Consider the following 20,852-nt stretch of genomic DNA (forward strand, 5'->3'; position numbering starts at 1 on the left):
ATAATTTTTCTTAATGAATCTGATTTGTTGCAGCACTGCATAGTGAACAGTGCTGCTGTAGTGCGTAGGCAACCACATTTCAGAGCTGACTCGCAAAACACCTGACAATTAGCTGAGCTGAATTAGACATGTCTGATCAGAGAAAACACTCAACTACGCAGTGCTGCAGCCCTCTGGGACTGAATTTTCACACTCCTGCACTAAAGCGTTCCCAGAGCTCAGAGTACTGACCCAGCAGTGAAATGGTGAATAGACACAGAGAGCTGAAAGCTGAAAGCAAAGCACAACCCACGGACTGCAGTGATACTGACCCAGTAGAGCACGTCTGTCCAGCCCTCCATAGTGATGCACTGGAACACTGTCAGCATGGCAAACATGAAGTTGTCGAAGTTGGTGATGCCGCCGTTTGGGCCGTGCCATCCCTCTCTGCACTCGGTACCATTAATGGAACATGTGCGACCATGACCGTTTACCGCACACGGTGCGGGTTCATCCTCTGCTATCATTTCTACACCCACATACACAGAGAGAGAAAGTGTATTACAGTTAGAGCTGGGCGATATGGCCAAAAATAAACGATAAACAAAATTCTTATCGTTCGGTAAGTGTCAAATCATTATTTCTTTCAAGTTTGAAGGCTGATTTTTGCTCCTGGGTGGTTAATTGCTGTTTTAAACCATCCTTTATGGTCGGAACATGACGAACACTCACCGTTTCACAGATCTGTCATGGGAGAGTGGGAGAAAGTGTCTGTTGAGCTGTTTTTACCAGCTGGAAAAGCACGGCTATTTTTGTAATAGTCATAATTTAAGAAAGAAAACAGATTATTTTTAGCTGGTGCCGAGCGCTCGGCTACCCCGCTACAAATGACATCACAGTATTCAGACACCAGCTAGCGACGACTGGATTTCTCTGTTCAATTATAGTAGCTTGAGGGGTGAACCGCAGTATATCTCACACCAGACAAACAGAGTCCTCCTTTTAGGTCCGTTTAAACTGAAAGTTAAGAAGACTTATTCCTTCACCTCTAAAGACACATGTAGGTTCTCAGTTTTTTTTTTTTTGGATAGGATAGTTTTTTTGTTTTTTTCTTCTTCCCCTGACTTTTTTCATCTTTCCATTTCTATCTACTTCACTTCCTAATAGGTGCAACCCAACCAATGGCTGCATCAGTGGCATTCGACCCTCATCCTCCAATCAGAATCGCTGCTGACTCAATAAGGGCAGGTGTTTGATGATAAAAGGCTGTCCCAGGAACATGTGAAGAGGGGAGAGCACTATGTGTGTCTGTTAGGCCTTCAGTTTGCTGGCAGTTTGGTGACTTGTTGCGCTGTTGTTAAAATTGTAGCCATGTAGTTTAAGTTCTGCCTTGGCCTCACTTTGTCTCTCTCTCTTGCTCGTTCTCTCACTCCGTGTCTCTCTTTCTAGCGCGATGAGTGGACAGGTAGTTTGGGTGCGCCTTTACATGTAAAACGGTAGTGTTATTTTGTATAGACACACTAGGTAAGGGGCGAGTGCCACCCGCTGTAGTTTTGTGCAGTTTAGCTCCAGTTAGGCAGGTTAGAGGTTTTATTCTTTTCATTGCTTTGGCACCATCCATAGTCCACCATTGCTGCTGGCTTTGTATACAATATCCCTACTCCCAGCGTCCTCAGTACTGATGGCAGATTTGACTTTTTGATCACACTGAGCCTTATAAATTAACCGTGTTAGCCGGTTACTCGATCGCTCTATTGACGTTGTCTAGCTGGATGTTTTCTTTTTATTTATCTCCTTTTCCTATTTCACTAAAGACTTTTAAAGGTGAATGTATATTATTTTACACTTCTATTTTTGAAAAGTAAAGCATTATCTAAACGTGGTACTCCCGTTGTCCGTGTCTCTCCCTCCCATCCCCTCATCACATACTCCATGTTGCTTCCCCTTTAGCTCTAGGTACAATCACAGGGCCAATCACAGGGCCATGAAATGGCTATATTTGCACTGTAGACACGGTAGACAACCCCTGGCTCCTATCAACACCACTGTAAAGAAATCTATAAGAGTCTGTAAGCTTCTCTACAATAAACCATTTCATATCAAACCACTCTGAATGACTTGTTTACACCTCATCAGTTGAATTCTGCAGATATTTTGAAAAAAACTGTTGGAATTCCCTTATAAGCAGATGTATTTCCTTGCGAACACAGCTGTGTTTAAGGTGCAAGTTCTCAAATGACCCACCTGACCCAGTGACGAAGCAGGTAGCGTGCATTTTGCCGATAAAGAGCTCAAGGCCGATGATGGCATAGATGATGATGACAAAGAGGACCAGCAGAGCGATGTGGAGCAAGGGAACCATGGCTTTAATGATGGAGTTCAACACCACCTGTAAACCTGCAGACACACGTTACAGTTAGTGTGAAGTGTCTGAGTGTCGACACCTGAACAAACACATACAGTTATACAGTTCATCAATGTGTTGTAAAATCCTACAGACACAAACAAAGTGCGTGTTTCAGTGCAAACCCACAAACACACACAGTTTTTAATAGCATTTGTGTGCACGAACACCCACAGCTACACAGCTAGCTTTTATTAGCGGATTAGGCAGGAAGAATGTTTCCAGCTGAGAATGAATTCCACTTGAAGGCAAATGACAGGGTCTCTCCCATAGCATGCTTATTGTTTTTAGAGCAGCCTCACCGCTACGGCAAACCGCTCACCTTCCGCAGCCTGGCAGCACCAAGCCGCTGGCAGACATTCAAAATCCTAAGAGCAAATCGTGGGTGAGACACTATTTTGCTGCTAGTGTTTTTATAACCAAATGTGCTTACAGTACCAGATAATATGCAAGGAAAGGAAGCATCTCATTAGTAACTAGTACAACAGTTTCCATGGACAGGATCTGCACTTTTCAACAACCAGAAATGGTCCACTGCAATGATTTTTGCAGATAAAGTGCTGTGCAAAAGTTTTAGGCACCTGAGAACAAAAAGTTATTCATCTGGCAGTAAGAATTGTTTTTGCTCAGAAGAACACTTATTTTACAATACATACAAACAATATTAATACAATAGTATTAGTAGTGATTTTACGAATGTACGAGTGTTCATTTAACCACTTCTAGACCTCTGATCATGGTAGACCAGTATTTGACCAACCAGTATTACATTATGTTAAATCAAATGTGCTGGTGATAATATTTAACAATCCATGTGACGGCTGGGGACATCAAGGTTAAATCTGCAGCCAAACTCAGTTCTTCAAACTACCTCACAAGATTAACTACTGCATTTCTTATTGCATTTTACAGTGATTTGCATTTATTATAATGATATATGGTGATTTCACAGCATAAAATAAATATAAGGGAACTGCGAAATGAGTGATACTTCATTATTCATCTATATGTATTTGTTTTCGTTTACTGGGTATCTGTCTGCCTGTGCATGCTTTATGAACAGCATTAAGTTAAGGGAAAACTATAAAGCAAACTCACACACACACAGAGCAGATGTCTTTGGGGCATTGAGTTTAACAGCTTGTTCTGAACGAACACTCCTGGGGGCGGCAGCGGGGGCCACTGAGCTCCCTCTGCCATATGGCCGCATACTGTGGCTGCGTTCACCCCACATCCACCCCACCAAGGGGCTCCTGTGCTCCAGGACCCCCGGGGCCCCAGACTCAGGAGAGTATGGGTGTGTATGGGGGGGATATGGCTGAGTAAATGCATCTCAGTGTTATGAGAATGATAAAAATAATGTTTCATCTGAAAATGCTAATGTTGCTAAAAATAAAAGAATGTTACGAAGTAGTTAGTTATATGCAAATGTTCATACTGTAATAATGATATCTTGGTAAGTGAAATCATCTTAAATTCAGTCCATATATATATATATTACATACATTTTCGATGATTCACTGGATGTGACAATACACCACTGCATTGTCACCTGCATGATATTTATGTGACTACTTATTTATTTACTGCACATTATACTTTTTATGGTTGTTCTTTTATATTCTTATTATACGTCTTTACTTCTATTAATTATCTGTATAATAATATACGGTAATACTTTGCTCTTGTTCTGCTCTTTTCTGTACATTGTGCTGCTGTAATACATGACTTTCCCTATGGGATGAATAAAGTGATCTATCAATCTATCTAACTGTATATAAACAATAAAAACAGGTTAAATAAACTTATGATATTCTTACAGTAGTCTCATGACAATGAATATTTGGTTTATTGACTTGATTTAGGGCGGCACGGTGGCGCAGTGGGTAGTGCTGTCGCCTCACAGCAAGAATGGCCTGGGTTTGATTCCCGGCCGGGCGACCAGGGTCATTTCTGTGTGGAGCTTGCCTGTTCTCCCCGTGTCTGCGTGGGTTTCCTCAGGGTACTCCGGTTTCCTCCCACAGTCCAAAGACATGCAGTCAGGCCAATTGGACATGGTAAATTGCCCCTAGGTGTGAGTGATGGTGTGAATGTGTATGTCTGTCTGTCTGCCCTGCGATGGACTGGCGACCTGTCCAGGGTGTATCCTGCCTTCCGCCCAATGACAGCTGGGATAGGCTCCAGCACCCCACCGCGACCCAGAAGGATAAGCGGTTTAGATGATGTATGTATGTATGTATGACTTGATTTAAGATGATTTCAGTTGCCAAGATATATATTTTTTTCCACTGTACATGTTCAGTGGGAAAATTGTATTATTTTCGGTCCAATAGTGAAATTGTACCAGATAATTGGATAATTTGGGGCCCGTTTTTGCTTACATTCGCACTGATGTACCAAAATGCATAAAAGTATTAATATTAGTAATGGTTATCAATATTATTGGTATCGGTTATCATTATCAGCTCAGAAATTCCATATCAGCACATTCCTATTTTTAGCTCAATTAGTTCATACTGTTGGGACATCAAGGATTTTTTAGCTGTCCCTTTTCAGTAAATATAGTTCGGGATTCAATTAATGTAGGAGCAGCTGGACTCCACGTAGGTGCAGTTTTGTGGAGGTCTACAGTGAAAGGCAAGATCACTCAGAGGGCAAAGATCACTCACTGGGTACTCCTGAAACCAGCCGAAGGGGTCGCAACACTCTGAAAGCTCGCAGGGCTTTGACGTCAAAACCTCCAGGTTTCCCCCCATGGCCGTGCATGGCTGCTGGGGGGGTGCCTTCCGCCTCCTGACCGCCGTCTTTGGTCAAAACTTCCAGGACAACACTGAACAATCTGCAGAAAGACAGCAGATGTTAAACAGTCTGCAAAAACAGCTGAGTCAGTTATACAGAGAATGAGTAAGGGCTCCGATTTTCTACTTTCTACTTTTTATGTAGTTACACAGATTCAAGTAGAACATGTTTTTGGTCATCTTCTTGTTCCTATGGCAACCTTATCTGTGAAAGCAATCTGAAAGATATTTCTTGAGATTCACTCTGAACACAGAAAAGTAACTTTTTTCATCAAGTGTCTTTTGATTACTATATTGCAGACGTAAGTCACATAATTCACAGCTTACAGTGACAACTAAGCTTAGCAAAGTTAACAAAGTCCATATCTTCCATATCTATAAATCCATAAATTGAATTTCACAGATTCATTAACCCCTTAAAATCTCAGGCTTATTAGGCACTAAGGCTTAATATTCATTCAGTCATCTGCTAACATCTACAACTCAACAGCACAGCTAACCCTAAACCTAACATTTGCAAAACACATTTTAAAGGAATCGTTCGCTAAAAAAAAGGTGTCCAATTTTTCCCCTTAATCCAAATGTAAATGATGAGCCAAGACATGTTTGATGTGTGAAGTTTACTTTTATAATTTTGTGCTGAAGCTTCGAGGATAATGTAGCTAATAAGAAATGGACGTTTATGTCACTCAAAATCTTTTTAGGTAAGGGCAAAATTGTATAAAATTCATTTTTAACCATTTAACTATTCCTTTAATAAAGCCTGGCTAATCTTAATTAGAGGAGAGGCTAGTAAAAGATCATCTTCATTCTAGTAGACGCAGATGGGGAGAGAGAGAGAGAGAGAGAGAGAGAGAGAATTATGAATTAGTTAGTACTTTAAGAAAAAGAGAGAAAACAGAAGAGAGTATGAAACAAGAATCTGGACAACAGGAGAAAACAGAAGAGAAAAGAGAGAATGTGGAAGCCAGAGGAGTCAAAGGCTGATGAAGAAACAAGGGAAAGAAAGAACAGCAGAATGATAATGAAGAGAAAGATGGACAGGAAGGTTCAAAAGTGAACAAATGATAAGGGACAAAAAAATCTGTTACAAGAGACGGATCAAGAGGGGGTGATAAAGAATTCCTGAAGGAGGAAGGGAGGGTGGAATAAAAATGGACAAAGAGATAAAGAGAGAAGAAAAATAGAGACAGAGTGGGGAAAGACAGTGAGTCATTCTAGCAGTGAGGAGCCTGATTTATTCCACGTGTCTTTTCTGGGTCATAAAACTGCATGAAGAGCTCTGTGTGTACACACGTGTGTGTGTGTGTGTCAGAGTGTGTGTGTGTTTGTGTGTGTGTGTGTGTGTGTGTGTGTGAGTGTGTGTGTGTCTGTGTGTGTGTGTGTGAGTGTGTGTGTGTCTGTGTGTGTGTGTGTGTGTGTGTGTGTCAGAGTGTGTGTGTGTCAGAGTGTGTGTGTGTCTGTGTGTGTGTGTGTGTGTGTGTGTGAGTGTGTGTGTGTCAGAGTGTGTGTGTGTGTGTGTGTGAGTGTGTGTGTGTCAGAGTGTGTGTGTGAGTGTGTGTGTGTCAGAGTGTGTGTGTGTCTGTGTGTGTGTGTGAGTGTGAGTGTGTGTGTGTGTGAGGAGGGGGCTCATAGGAAGTGAGTGACTTTTATGTTCAGGCTGATGAAGATATGTAAGGAACAGAGAAAGAAGACAAGGAAAGAGGCAGAAAGAAAAAGGCAGAGACACAGAGAGAAAGAGACAGAAGAAAGAGAGAAAGAGGAACAGAGAAAGAGAAAGACAGTAAGAGACAGAGAGAAGGAGGAAGAGAAAGAGACAGAAGAAGACATAACGTAAAAGACAGAAAAGAGAAAGATGAAGAGAAGGAAAGGGAGAGATATAGAGGTGAAAGACAGAGAGACAAAGAAAGTAAGACGAGTAGGACGAGTAAGACGAAGTGAGAAAGAGAGAATGGATAGGAAGAGTAAAACAGAAGGAGAGAAAGAAAGACAGAATGAGGGAGACACAATGTAAGACGCAGAACAGAGAGAAAAGGGAAAGAAAGAGATAGAGAAGAAAGAGACAGCGAAAGAGGTAAGATCGAAAAATACCAAAGACAGAAGGAGGGAGAGAGAAACCAAAAAGTAAGAAACGAAAGTGAGAAAGAGGGACAGACAGAGTCAGAAAAGACAGAGAGAATGTAAGACAGAGAAAAGAGAGGAAAAGGGCAAAACAGAAAGAGAAAGAGAGAGAAAGTAAGAGACAGAGAAAAGTGGAGAGAGAAAGAAAAGAATAAGAGAGAGAAAGAGGGAGAAAGAGAGATGGGTAAGTGTGTATGATACGTTTATTCCTGTGAGCAGGACCTGATTGAAAGCGTCTCAGTAGAGCTGATACATGCATCTTTAATAGATCTGGAGAGTGACATCATCACAAACTCAAAAAAACAAAAACAACTCGTGAATCGTATTATATCCAGGGATGCATCGATACTGATGGTGGTATCAGGTATCGGTCTGATACTGCGCTCATTTATTTGTTCTCGTAAAAAATGCACCGATACCAACATCCAATACCATCTGATACCGTGTGACGAAAGCTGAGCGTAGGCTGCCATGTTAATGAACAAATGACCAAAACTGGCAGTGAACGAGGGTCTGTTCACACGGGGAAGTGTTGCTGTTGCTGTGACGGTTGGACACAAAGTTGCTGGTTTTAAATACAAACACAACCACTTTCCCAATACGGGTGGAGACACGTAGGCTAACAAAACAGAGGCAGAAATGTCAACATTTGTGGTAAAAAAGTAATTATAGCGCTACTATCAGAACAAAACCTCATTTCTCATTTTTCATTTTTTTACATAATTTGAAAATGCTTGTTGGTCTTAACATAGTGTGTCAATTTCATGATGAATGGACCAAAAGAAACAACCCCAAAATGACTTGGAAAAAAGTCTGGTTCCACTGACTTACATTAAAAGTAAAGAACCTTTATCCTTCTCCTGTAGAGTTATAATTTTGGAGATTTTGTTCAGACAACAGTGATTTACTGACTTCACGCTGTTTGACTGAATGGAACAGCAAGACATAAACGTTAATATAGTGAATCTGTCATTGTAAAACAGGCTGTAAAGAGGCCGTATTGTCCCACCCATGTACATCACTGCCTGCTTTTAGCTTCAGTGCACAGTGTGGCACGAGTCAGCAAAGCTGCTATAGCACAGTTTCTCAATATTTCTGCTCGACACTTGGAGGCACAGCCTGTTATTTAGAATGAAACAGCTCTGATAATTGCCTGTAGACAGAGCTGACTGTGGGGCTGCGTTTCAGCCACACCGAGCGTTTTTTGTACAGTGTGAGCACATAAATCACAGGCGTACAGTGTATATCTGCCTTTAGAGGACATTTAACTAACGTTACAGCTCAATCAGCCAATCGAAAGACTCCAGCAAGACATAAAACTTGAAACGTGACCTCCTCAGATGCATTCGTTTCAGATTCCCGCTGTCACTGTGCTACAGAGGCTGTTGCTGAACGAGACATACTATGAAACATACATTACTAACAGCTGTACAGAAGCGTTTTCTGACCTGGAACGAAACCCACTCTTCTCCACTGCAACTCTACGCAGTCCAAGGTAGCTAGCAGTGTAGCCAGCTAATGCACTTCATTTAAAATCAGCTAAATTTGAACAATTTAACTGTTACAGGACATCGCACTCATTTACTCTAACAACAGCTTAATTCTAAGTAGATCCGTCAATACGGTATTAGAATCTTTATCATCAAATACTAAAAAACATGGAAGGATTAAAACAAGTTTAATCAAGCAATCATGACAGCAGTAAAATGCAGTATTTTCCTCTGTGCTTTCTGAGGCATGTTTGGTGCCACTGTTATGCTGGTACACCTATAACCCTCGACTGAGACCGGATCCTGTCTTTGCTATTGGAGCTGTCGTACTCTTGTGTCTGAAGGTCAGTTTAAATCAGTGTGGCTGTTGATTTGGCCTTCACAAAGATCACGTTTTGTCTTTTTAAGAACATCATGGAGTGTTTCCTTCTTTATTCCTTCATGGTCATTGCAGTCCACACAGTGATGCTATACTTCAGTCAAAGATCTTAAAACATCTCAAGGCACATTTTAAGGATAACCTGACACTTGCCATATTTGCTGAGTGCTTAAGATATTTCACGTATGTGTAATGTGTTAAAACAAACAGGACCTCAATAATTTTATGATAGAATTTTAGAAGCAGAAAGTTTGGAATACAATAATATTAAAAGACACGCAGTGGGAGGTCTTCTTAGGCTTCAGATATTAAGAGCCAATAGTAGTGTTTTAAGATTTCTTAGTGAAAAAGCTCAGTATTAGCTAATTATACCGCATTTTCGCTACTAGTACTAGTAGTAATACTGCTACTAGCAGCATTAATATTTCCTACAACTCCCACTATTACTTCTAATAGTAACACTACTAGTAGGCTCTTGTGAAATGTATGTCTAAAAAAAGGCATTTAGCTAAGATTCAAACTTAAACAAGTGTTTGGGCATCCAAGAAAATGCACTAGTTGATCAATAAAGGCAAACTTATTCAACTGGGATCTTACCACAGATGGCAAAACATGGAAAAACAAACTGAACTAAAGCTGGGCCCACACTACACAATTTTTTGCCCAGTTTTAAGCCCTGATTTGCCCCTTGCGACAAACTTTCACGACATAAAGCAATTTTCCAGGTCAGGAGCTCGATCGGAAACAGGCTGACGGCGAGTACGATCTGGTAGTGTGAGAAGAAACAAGTGAATCTTTAGCCCTCCGATCTGCTCTGAAGTGATCGGAGACCCTCCCATATTATCAAACTGTTTAAAATTTATGACTCAAAAACGTTCACGAGTCCTGCAGAGTGAGAAGGTTAGAGATTTACTGTGCTAATTATTCAAACAGCAGCCAATCAGAGAGCTAGAAGAGCAGAGACAAAGGCGAAGAGATGTGCAGATACACCGCCTGAACAGCAGAGAGCAGAGACAGAGGAGCTGTGTGTAAAACACAGGCAGATAAGAGCTGATATCATGTTTATAATGTTGATCCAGTCGTCAGGCCACTCTCTTTACAGTTTCAGCTCAGCTGCCAGTTTGTAGTGAAATATTTCTCCAGCTCTCACTGTAATATCAGCCTTTCTCAACCTCATAATCCACCCTTTCTTCTGAAGCGCAAACAGGTCGAGTACGTTTAGCTTTGTTTGTGTTATGTGATCTGAGGAGATCTGGGAGTTTCAGTTCTTATCCGTAGCCGAAAGTCGTTATGTGTGTTATGCTCTCTCTTTTTGCCTTGTCCTCTAGTGTGAGCGCCTCACGTCAAAAAGACAAGATATTGTGTGACGAAACTGACGCTAAGTTTGTGATGCTCTCCGTTTTAGAAACCTGTTAAGATTTTTCAAGTCGTGTAGTGAACGCCCAGCCTAACAATTAGAAAGATAACATGGCTTAAAAAACAAAAGTGGAGTTAGGAGCAGTGTAATTCAAAGTAGAGAAAGCAGCAAACAGGTCATACTTACCCAATGACGACAATGACAAAATCCAGCATATTCCAACCATTCCTGACGTACGCGTTTTGGTGCATAACTAATCCGTATGCTATGATCTTGAGGAAGGTCTCAATTGTGAAAATGATGAGAAAGGCATATTCAACTGTTTCCTAGAGGGCAGAAAGAAACAGAAAGAGAAAGAGAAGTGAGTGTTTATGATCCTACATGTCTAATGATGATGCTCTCATTGTAAATGCTTTTCAAAGTACACTAAACGTACTGTAAACACTGTTTCTGTTCAGCACATAAGAACAGAAAATACATAAAGGACAAAAGGAGTTAAATGAGGCTGCTCTAATATTGTGGATTTAATGGACAATAGCCAGTGGACACAGCCAGACTTCAACACTGCAATTCTGCCTCCAGTAGTCGCCATCTCACAGTCAAATACCCTCCCCGACACACACACACACACACACACACACACCGGATGTTTTTGGATTAGTCTGCCAGGCATCCCTGGTCATAGTGGAGCAGCTGAACCTTTATCAGTGTCAAGCACTAAACCTGCCTCTCTGCAGGTATTACACTCGCAGGCAGTCCGAGTACAATATGGCCCAGATAGCGCTGATTCCAGGATTACATAAGCTAGACAAACAACAACAGTCATTTCTGAATGAGACAAAGTTATGTGAATGAACTGACAATGCAGATACAGGCTTTGTCTTTTCATCAAAAATAGCCCCGTAATATCAAATACGTTTATTATTAGCGATGTGCCAAAATGAAAATCATAGGCCGAAATCCAGACCGAAATTCATGACACACTCAGCTGAAATCCAAAACCGGAAAACCTAAAAAAGATGATAAATAAATGAAAAAACTGTTTACAAAATAAAATAAACCTAGTAAAAAACTTATAAGGTTAAAGAAGTTCTTGGCTGCTGTGTTCCCTCTTGAGACTTCATGCATATGAACAGAGATTATAAGTCATTTATCTAATACGCTTGTAGAAACTGTGAAACAGATCCACGTGGCTGACATTTTTTCTCTGCTGCTGCTCAAACTGTTTAAATGCGTCTGCGCTGACCGTGCAGGAGAGTGAGCTGACCAGCTGACCAGTGGATCTGTATTTATTGTTACCTTAGACCTCTACACACAGTGCAAAGAGTAAGAGAGAGAGGAGGAGAGACGTAGTGTACCCAAAATACAATTCTGTATGGATACAACAAAAATGATACTTAAGAAAAAACTGGGATAAACGGGGAATCCTTCTGATGCAGCTGCAGACTGTATTAAATGATGATGGTTTTCCAAAGTACTCTCGATCCCTTGTGGCTGTATTTAACACAGTAGCATGACGGTTTCTCATACAGTGCCGTTTTAGGGCTAAAGTCACGCACATTCAGCAGTGGTTTCCAGCCTCGCTCTACACGGATTGAGATTTCTTCGGATTCCTGAACGATTTGGGGAAAATATCTAATTGCAATTTTTCTGACTAATATTTATATTTTCAATTTAAAATGCGTTTTTTGTTTTTTTGGGGTTTTTTTTAAACGGAGATTCAGGACTGATTTATTTTGGCCAAGAAGACCAGAGTACCCATCTTTTTAGCTTGAGGCTCAGCCCCTGAATGTAGTGTGCCAAACTGCCAGTAAGCTGTGGTTGTGATGTCACAACACATGGAGGTTTGTTTGTCTAACTTTTCTACAGGCATTTCAATTTCCCCTCTTAAAACAACGCTCTTGCTAACATACACACTTAAAAAAAGGTTGTTCAAGGGTTCTCTAGTAAAGAAAATGGTTCTATATAGAACCATAAACACTCAACAATCCATTTGCATGCTTAAAAAGTTCTCTGCATGGTGAAATGGTTCTTTAGATTTATGGAGATTGTGCTGTATATGGTTCTATATAGCACCTTTTCGAAAAGTGTTCTATACAGCATCAAAATGTTTTTTTACTCTTACAAGCTTGGTATCATAACAATAGCAGAACCCTTTTTGGTGCTATATAGAACCACATGGAACACATTCTCCAACAATCTGAAGAACTATTTCACCATGCAAAGAACCATTTGAGCACGCAAATGGGTTGTTGAGTGTTCATGGTTCTATGTAGAATGGCTTTACTAAAGAACCATCTTTATTAAGAACTTTGAAGAACTATTTTTTTAACCATGTAGGCGATTTTAAAAAAATTGCTTTGATTTTGGTATTGAATTGTGATTTTGATATAAAAATGATTAATCTTTCAGCCCTAGATGGCGAAAGACCTAAATCACCAATTCACCTGTTTATCATGAAATGTTTTAAATGGTGTAACTTAAATATTCTACAAACATTTCACTCTTTGCCTCTTTCCCAACTTTTTTGAGTGTACTGCAGAAATTCAAAATTTGTTTATATTTACAAAAATACAATCACGTTTGGCCAGCCAAAATACTAATGATTAAAATTAATATATTTATTAATATAAATATTGTACTTTCATCAGTTAAATAAAGGTTAAAGAGGACTAACATATCAATTTTGTGCTTTTTATTTATTTGAACAGCTTTAGAACATAGATTAAAAAAGTGTCTGCCTTCTCTCAGTCATTAGAAAGGAAAGGTGCAGCCGCTAACGTAAATGTGCGAAAGCATCATTCTTCCTCAAGAACACAGACCTTATAGAGACCTTCTAGTAAATCCACAATCACTACCTACAGCACGCGGCAAAAGCTCTTACTAGAGAATAAGGTGATTTTCGGTGCTTTAACAGTGTTATACACGCTCATTTAACCCTTAAAATACTAAAATACACACTCAGTCTCCTCTTGCCTCCCTCGACATCAATGCTGAGCTTGCACAATAGAGTCTACTCCACAGAAAGAGGGTTTTGTGTGTGTGTGTTTGTGTGTGTGTGTGTGTGTGTGTTTGTGTGTGTGTGTGTGTGTGTGTGTGTGGACAGTGGGAAGCCCAGTTGCTGCAGGCCTCGTTTTGCCAACAATTTACTGACGATTGAGTGGAGCACTTAGCCCAGTGTAAGAGACACGGAGCCCTTTGTTACCATCATAAAAGGGTGAACAGGGCTACTGGCTGTTAGTGGAGACGGAGCAAAAGAGAGAGAAAGAAATATAAAGACAGAGAGACAGAGAGAGAGAGAGAGAGAGAGAGAGAGAAAGAGCCATTAAAATTTAAAACCTAAACTATCCAAAAAATGAAGACATTAGTAGGGAAAAATGTCAACACTGCAGACAAATTTATGCAGAATTAATTTATGCAGTATTAATAAAGAGTTCGTTCCGCTTTGTTGCAGTAACAGCCTCTACTCTTCTGGGAAGGCTTTACATTGCTGTGAGGATTTGACTGCATTCAGCCACAAAAGCAGTAGTGAGGTCAGGTACTGATTAGAGCTGGGCGATATGGCCAAAAATGTTATCACGATAAACAAAATTTATATCGTTCGATATCGATACATACCGCAATAAATGTCAAATCATTATTTCTTTCAAGTTTGAAGGCTGATTTTTGCTCCTGGGTGGTTAACTGCTGTTTTAAACCATCCTTTATGGTCGGAACACGAAAAACACTCACCAAACAGTGGAACGTTTCACAGATCTGTCATGGGAGAGTGGGAGAAAGTGTCTGGTGAGCTGTTTTTACCAGCTGGAAAAGCATGGCTATTTTGTAATAGTCATAATTTCAGAAAGAAAACAGATTATTTTTAGCTGGTGCCGAGCGCTCGGCTACCCCGCTACAAATGACATCACAGTATTCAGACACCAGCTAGACGACTGGATATTCAATTGTAGTAGTTTAAGTGGTGAACCGCAAAATATCAACACCAGACAAACAGAGTCCTCCTTTTAGGAACGTTTAAACTGAAAGCGGTGCTTTTGTGTCGTGTTTGATCTACAGTATCATCACTTCTCCGTGTCGTGTGAGTGACGGAGCGCTGCTTCAAGTTAGCCAGCTGCTAAAAACAGCTAGCCTGGAAAGCTAGCGCTCTCCCGCTCTCCAATGCCTCAGAGCTTCCTCAGTTTACTTTCGTTTAAATCAGGGCTGTAATTTACATGAACTCACTTCTTTCTTTCACTTTCGTTGCTTGGGAATGCACTAATACTAAAATATGACCGAGCGCTGTAACAGCGCTTTATTTGTGAGGATTGTGATTTAACGCTGCTAAAGCTGGTTAGGATGTACAGAAAGAGGTGAGTTCGCTGTAGGACAGTACAGTTACACCACTGACCTCCTCACTCACACTCGGTCACAGGAGAGCAGATCGCCGGTCGCTCCACTCAAACAGGGAATGTATAACTCCGCGTTTCAGCCGTTGCAAAAGACTCATCTTATTCGTGACCCCCTCCCTCTCTAATCATGTAGAAAAACTCGGAAGTGCGCCCTCTCCTGGCGACAGCACAGAAGTGTCGCTTTCCTTGCAGTAGAAAACGCCACCAAGGCTTTCGCTGAACGCGGAAGTGTGAGAAGGGTGTATTATATTGAACATTTATCGAACATGTCTTATCGCTCTATCGAGGAAAAGTTATTTCGCGATAATTATCGTTATCGTTTTATCGCCCAGCCCTAGTGCTGATGATGGGATGACTAGTTCTGGATCTCCAGCTCTTCCCAAAGGTACTGAATGGAGCTCCATCTCTCCAGAGAATGCAGTTCCACTGCTCCACTGCCCAGTGCTGGGGGGCTTTATACAGTGCTTAGCTTCAGAGTGTCCCATTCCTCTAGTCAACACTTTTCTATGGAGCTTATACAAGCTGTGCACGTGCAATTTAATGCCTTAAAGTGCACCTTAAAGTTGGCAATTAGAAGAAGTTTCTGGTTACTTATTTTAACTGTTTATTGTCTGTGAACTGCAACATGAGTCTTTTCCCTGTCTTGCAAATAAAGCGTGTCTGATTTAATTTGAGGAGAGAGACTGCACTGACTTCAAGCATTTACTTGATTTAATTGTTAACATAATTTCCATATGAAACAATATATTAATGCAAACACAGTTCTGTGTTCCAGTTTACCTACTTTTACAGCAATTGTGTTGATGTAATACAGGGGTGTCCAATCTTATCCGCGAAGGGCCGGAGCATTTTCACTCCAAACAAGCTGAAGCTCACCTGACTCCATTTGTTCAATTAGTTGGTCTTAGTCTTCAAACATTTCAGCAGGTGACCTCCTGCTATGTTGGAGTAAAAACCTGCGGCCACACCGGCCCTCCGCGGATAAGACTGGACACCCCGACGTAATACATCTTATTCATGTGAAAAATATGGACACATTTGGATCAAGTAAATTAGTGCATGATGCTCTAGTGAAGTTTCTAGTTTCTAATTGCTGGCGATGAGACAGGTGGAGAGACAGGGGGAACGCTAAAAGAACCAGTGACTGTAACAAACTTGCACTTTTTTTTCCTTGTTGACATTAATTAGGGTGCTGGCACCACAGAAACTTGTCATGTCATGTGTGTAAACACCACTGAAGCATGTCTTTCCCTACCAAAATGGCACTGTCACTGCTGAGAGAGACAAAAAAGTGAAAAATGCATCTCTAGCCCTTCACCCATCTGTTTTATTCATACATCAGCAATGAGAGCGAGAGAGAAGGACAGTGAGGGGGAGGGGGCCTGTGGGGCAGACCATAAATATCTCTGACTCATCACGGCTTATTTATGCTCTGAAGACTTACAGTACATATTCCTTTCTTTTTTAACACACACATACACACGCAGACACACAAATCATCAGCCGCTTCCCTCAAACAAAAACATTCACACACACACACAGTGTTTCTCTAACTCAGCTTACGCACACATACACAAACCATCCGCTTAGACAACCACACCACAACCTCATTTACGGTTTAACTGAACACACATCCAGCGAAGATGTGGCAAAACACTTTCACGATATGACGTGTGTCACGATACAGGGGTCCTGATATGACGCAATGACAAAACACACAAGATTAGTAAAATACGATATAGTAAAATACTCACAATACTTCATGATACCTTTTCATGACACGAGACACGTCTAATGATATTTAGTTTTTCTGAGGTTTACAAACAAGCTATACTGGACAGAATGCACTAGCAAAACAGAAATGCCCCATATAAAAATATCACATGAAAAATATTAAATATTTCCAAATGATTGCAAAAAATATATATATAATATAAATAATTTTGTAGTTAAATAAAAAATGTAATAAAACATGCAGTTGTTCAAGGTTCTACAAGTACAGACGATACCCACGATATACATATATTGTCCCATTGCGCCCAAAACTGTACAACAGATATTTTTATTTTATTGTGTCAATTTAATTGTTAATTAAACTGTTATTAAAAATGTATCAAAGCATTTGAGAGCTTGTAAGGTTTATATTACAGGTGTGCTTCACTCTGAGGTGCTGGTCAGACCAAAGAGAGGCAGAAGAGGGAACTGTCTTCACTTTTAAGCTGCATTTAGGCAGCTACAGTTCAATCTGCACCTGAACCACAAGGAATCCACCTGTGACAAGTTTCGGAAGCAGAGAATGTGCGGAGCGGCTGTTTATGGGAGGAGTTATGGGCGGGAAGTTCAATACCACGTCACATATCACATTAAATGGACAGTGTCAACAAACTAACACTTACTGCACTCCTTTTTGGAGGAGAAAAACGACGGTTAGAAAAAGTCCAGCAGATTCCTACTCAGCTCATGTGAACATTGCTAAGTGCCTTGAATGCCACAACCAGCAAGCAAAGCAACACAACTTCATACGTCCACATTAAAATAAGGCAGTGAGGGTAGTCATTGTTTACTTCTTAAGGTCATTTAGCAAACCTCTGTGATAATGTACAGGACGGTACAGATGCCAGTGAATTAATAATTGTTTTCAGCAGAATATCCTTCGTAAAATCGTAAGTGTGCACAAAACTGTCCTGCTGTGCAGCTCTGTGTTCGCTCTCTGCTTCAATTCTACCCACCAACTTTTTTGATTGGTTATCCTGCCAAAAGTGACACATGACAAGTGAGCTCCTCCACTCAACACTCGTCCTCCGGGAGTCGCCGCAGAAAAATCTGCAATCCGCGGCGAGAAAAAGCATGGAGGCGCGGAACGAGTGGAGTCCACAGAATCAGCATCCATGCCATACGATATAATGCTGTTTTAGGACGCTCTGCTGTCTGAACGCAGCCTGTATCACAGACGCAGCAGCAGTGCAGGAATGCAGCAGTCAGTATTTGATCACATGTGTGTGTTTGTATGAGAGTCTGTGGCTGTAAAATTATCAGTGAAATGTTCAGGAATGTACAGCTGGGATAGGCTCCAGCACCCCACCGCGACCCAGAAGGATAAGCGGTTTAGATGATGTATGTATGTATGTATGTTCAGGAAAGTGTGCCACAGATCACACACACCACAGTAATATCATTCATTTAGCATTCAGAACTACAAACACATAACCAAACAGCTAATGGCTAAGTGCTAACCACAGCAAGCTACAAATTAATAACTCGCTACATCTGAGAACCACGTTTGTAAGCCTTGGGCTCACTACTCAGAACAGATTATAAAAGACTGGGCGTCTCACACTATCAGACTGGTTTTTGCTGATTTTTTGGGTGACTGAAATATTGGGGGTCACACACTAACCGATCAGGGATCACACACTACTCAGCTTCTTAGCTGCTGCTGAACTGAACGGAGCTCACTGAACTCACGTTCTCCTGCTACTAGGAGACGCAAATAAACAAACATGGAGCAGCTCGGTGCTGCTGCTGGTTTCTCTGCTGTTTGAGCTACGCAGTAAAGAAGCAGCAGGTAAACATGTTCAAGTGGATCATGGATTTAAAAATGAGCACAAGTTTATGTACATATTTTTAAATGTACATAAACTTGATTGTGCCTTAAACTCAGCTCATTAGAAAACTTTTCTTTGTTTACTTGCTGTATTTTCTTATTTCACGCTCTCAGTTTTCATTGGGTGTTGCAGGAATCCGTTCAGATTGAGCTGTTGACCGGTTTGCACTACTAGATCACACTCAAAAAAATCAAACGTCTGATAAACTCCGACTGGTCTGAAATGCAATCGGGAGGTCAAAAATCTGAGTCTGCGCCTCTCACACACGACTCGACTCTCGCTCCAACTGTCGACTCCGACTGACCCAAAAATCTGCAGACTACAGCCGACCAGCACAGACTCGGCCAGACTGAGAAACAGGGCTAAAATCGGGGTAAAAGTCGTGTAGTGTAACCCCGGCTTAATATATCCGTTAATAAAGAACAACAGAAGATCATAAACTAATAAACTACCTTCACTCTGGCAACACTTGTGCTCCATCTGAACGTGTGACATGCTGAAGGAACCGGAGCGCATTGCTTTGCTCTCGAACACAGACTTTTATACAAATAACAGTATATAAAGAGCGCATGCTCGCCACTGCTGGATGTTATAAATGCTACAATCTCAGACTCAAACGTGCAAAAGTAAATTCACGAATTTTGATACAGTCATTACTGTGTCAGATTATCCAGATCAAAGCCCTCCTTAAACTACACAGCAAGGTTCTACTGCAAGAACTGATTTTAATTACACTCTACAACCACCGTACATTTCCAGAACCACAAAAGAAAGACATTAGGTACTTTGACAACCACAAATAAATCACCTATGGAGTTCAAAAACTAGAGGTGGGCGACATGGCAAAAAAATACCTGAAGACATGTTCATGATACACAATATAAATAATGATATTCAGTTTTGAGTTGGAAAAGACAAAAAAGAAGCAGCAATGTTAAGTTTAAAAAATTACTGTAAAACCTATTAGTACAATTTCTATTTAATGTTTCACACATTGCACTGCAGTAAATACAAATATACAGGCCTATTATGCCCTCTTCATAATGAAACATGCAGTCGGTCACTGTTCTTCTAGTACTGACGATATCCACGATACGCTCAGAAAAGCATATTGTTATGTAATTTATCATAATAACGATAAATATTGTTAAATTGCTCATTCCTATCTAGAACTCATAAAAGAATCCCCCTGAGAGTTCTAGAACCACAAAATAACCACCCGGATAGTTCTAAAACCACAAAAGAAACACTTCAAGTTCTAAAACCACAGTGAGAGTTACAGAACCACCAAGGACCATACTAGGAGCTACAGGACCACAACAGAACCCCAATAAGAGGTTAATACAATTTCTAAAGACAAATGTGAATGAAGTAACAAACGACAGCCTAAAAGGTTAATGACTTCTATACGCAGACGGCCCTGAGTAGCATTCATTTAACAAGATTAGGGTGTTAATTCCAACGTCCTGGCCACACGTACCTTTTATGGGTTCTCACTGTTCTTTGTCCCCAGATAATTTCCTCTCAGCAAAATTGGTTAATTCATTCCGTCTCTATCACTCTTTCTTTCTCTTTCTCTGACTCCCCTCAAAGAGTTGGTGAATTGGTGAACATGGCGTGCAAACTGGCTGCTGCATCATCCAGGACTCCCTAAGTTTACATTACACAACCATGATGACTCAAATGATTCTCCACAGTCATGTAAAGAAGCACTGTATTAATGCAAATGTTTATATTCATTTAATTCATTTACTCATTAATCCAATATGTGCTCAGTTACACTCAGTGTGTTAAGACAAAGTGAACAAGAATGAAAACACAACACACACACACACACACACACACACACACACAGATGACATTCATGCAAGGGGCAAATGGCAGATGTGACATGATTCAAAATGACAACACATCTCTTTGTCCACATGACGATATTTCTTATCCTAGTACACTCAAACACACAGCTGGCATGCGCTGATACTTTTTAAAAATAAGGGATGCATTGACACCATTTTTTTCCGAGTATGAGTACTTGATTTTTAGTAGATACATACTGAGTAGCCTAATTAAAATTAAGTAGTGTAAATAAGTGCAATGTAACTTGCAATTAAATGATTAACCACAACATTCCAATTAAATGATTCAAATGTAGATGATTTTAAATGAGGTGCATTAGCCATGCTACATTAATCAACCTGGATCGAGTATCGCCGCAGTGGAGAAGAGTAGCTTTCGTTCCATGTCAGAAAAGCGCTTATATAGATATATATACTCTGAATGTCAGTTTCGATTAATTGCCCAGCTCTACTGCGCATGGTTTGTTATTGCTCA

At 40.6% G+C, this 20,852-nt stretch overlaps 1 protein-coding gene across 1 annotated transcript in view; it reads right to left on the bottom strand.

The window, feature by feature from the left end:
- Positions 1 to 5,164, bottom strand: part of LOC118799526 (voltage-dependent L-type calcium channel subunit alpha-1D-like) — a 77,452-nt gene extending 72,288 nt beyond the window's left edge. Inside the window, 3 exon segments of the mRNA XM_036559465.1 lie at positions 312 to 496; positions 2,224 to 2,376; positions 5,053 to 5,164. Coding sequence (XP_036415358.1) covers positions 312 to 496; positions 2,224 to 2,376; positions 5,053 to 5,149 — 435 coding nt within the window. The 5' untranslated portion in view covers positions 5,150 to 5,164.
- Positions 5,165 to 20,852: the final 15,688 nt, after the last annotated feature.

This window comes from Colossoma macropomum, unplaced genomic scaffold (assembly GCF_904425465.1).
Source record: "Colossoma macropomum unplaced genomic scaffold, Colossoma_macropomum, whole genome shotgun sequence".
Taxonomy (NCBI): Eukaryota; Metazoa; Chordata; class Actinopteri; order Characiformes; family Serrasalmidae; genus Colossoma; species Colossoma macropomum.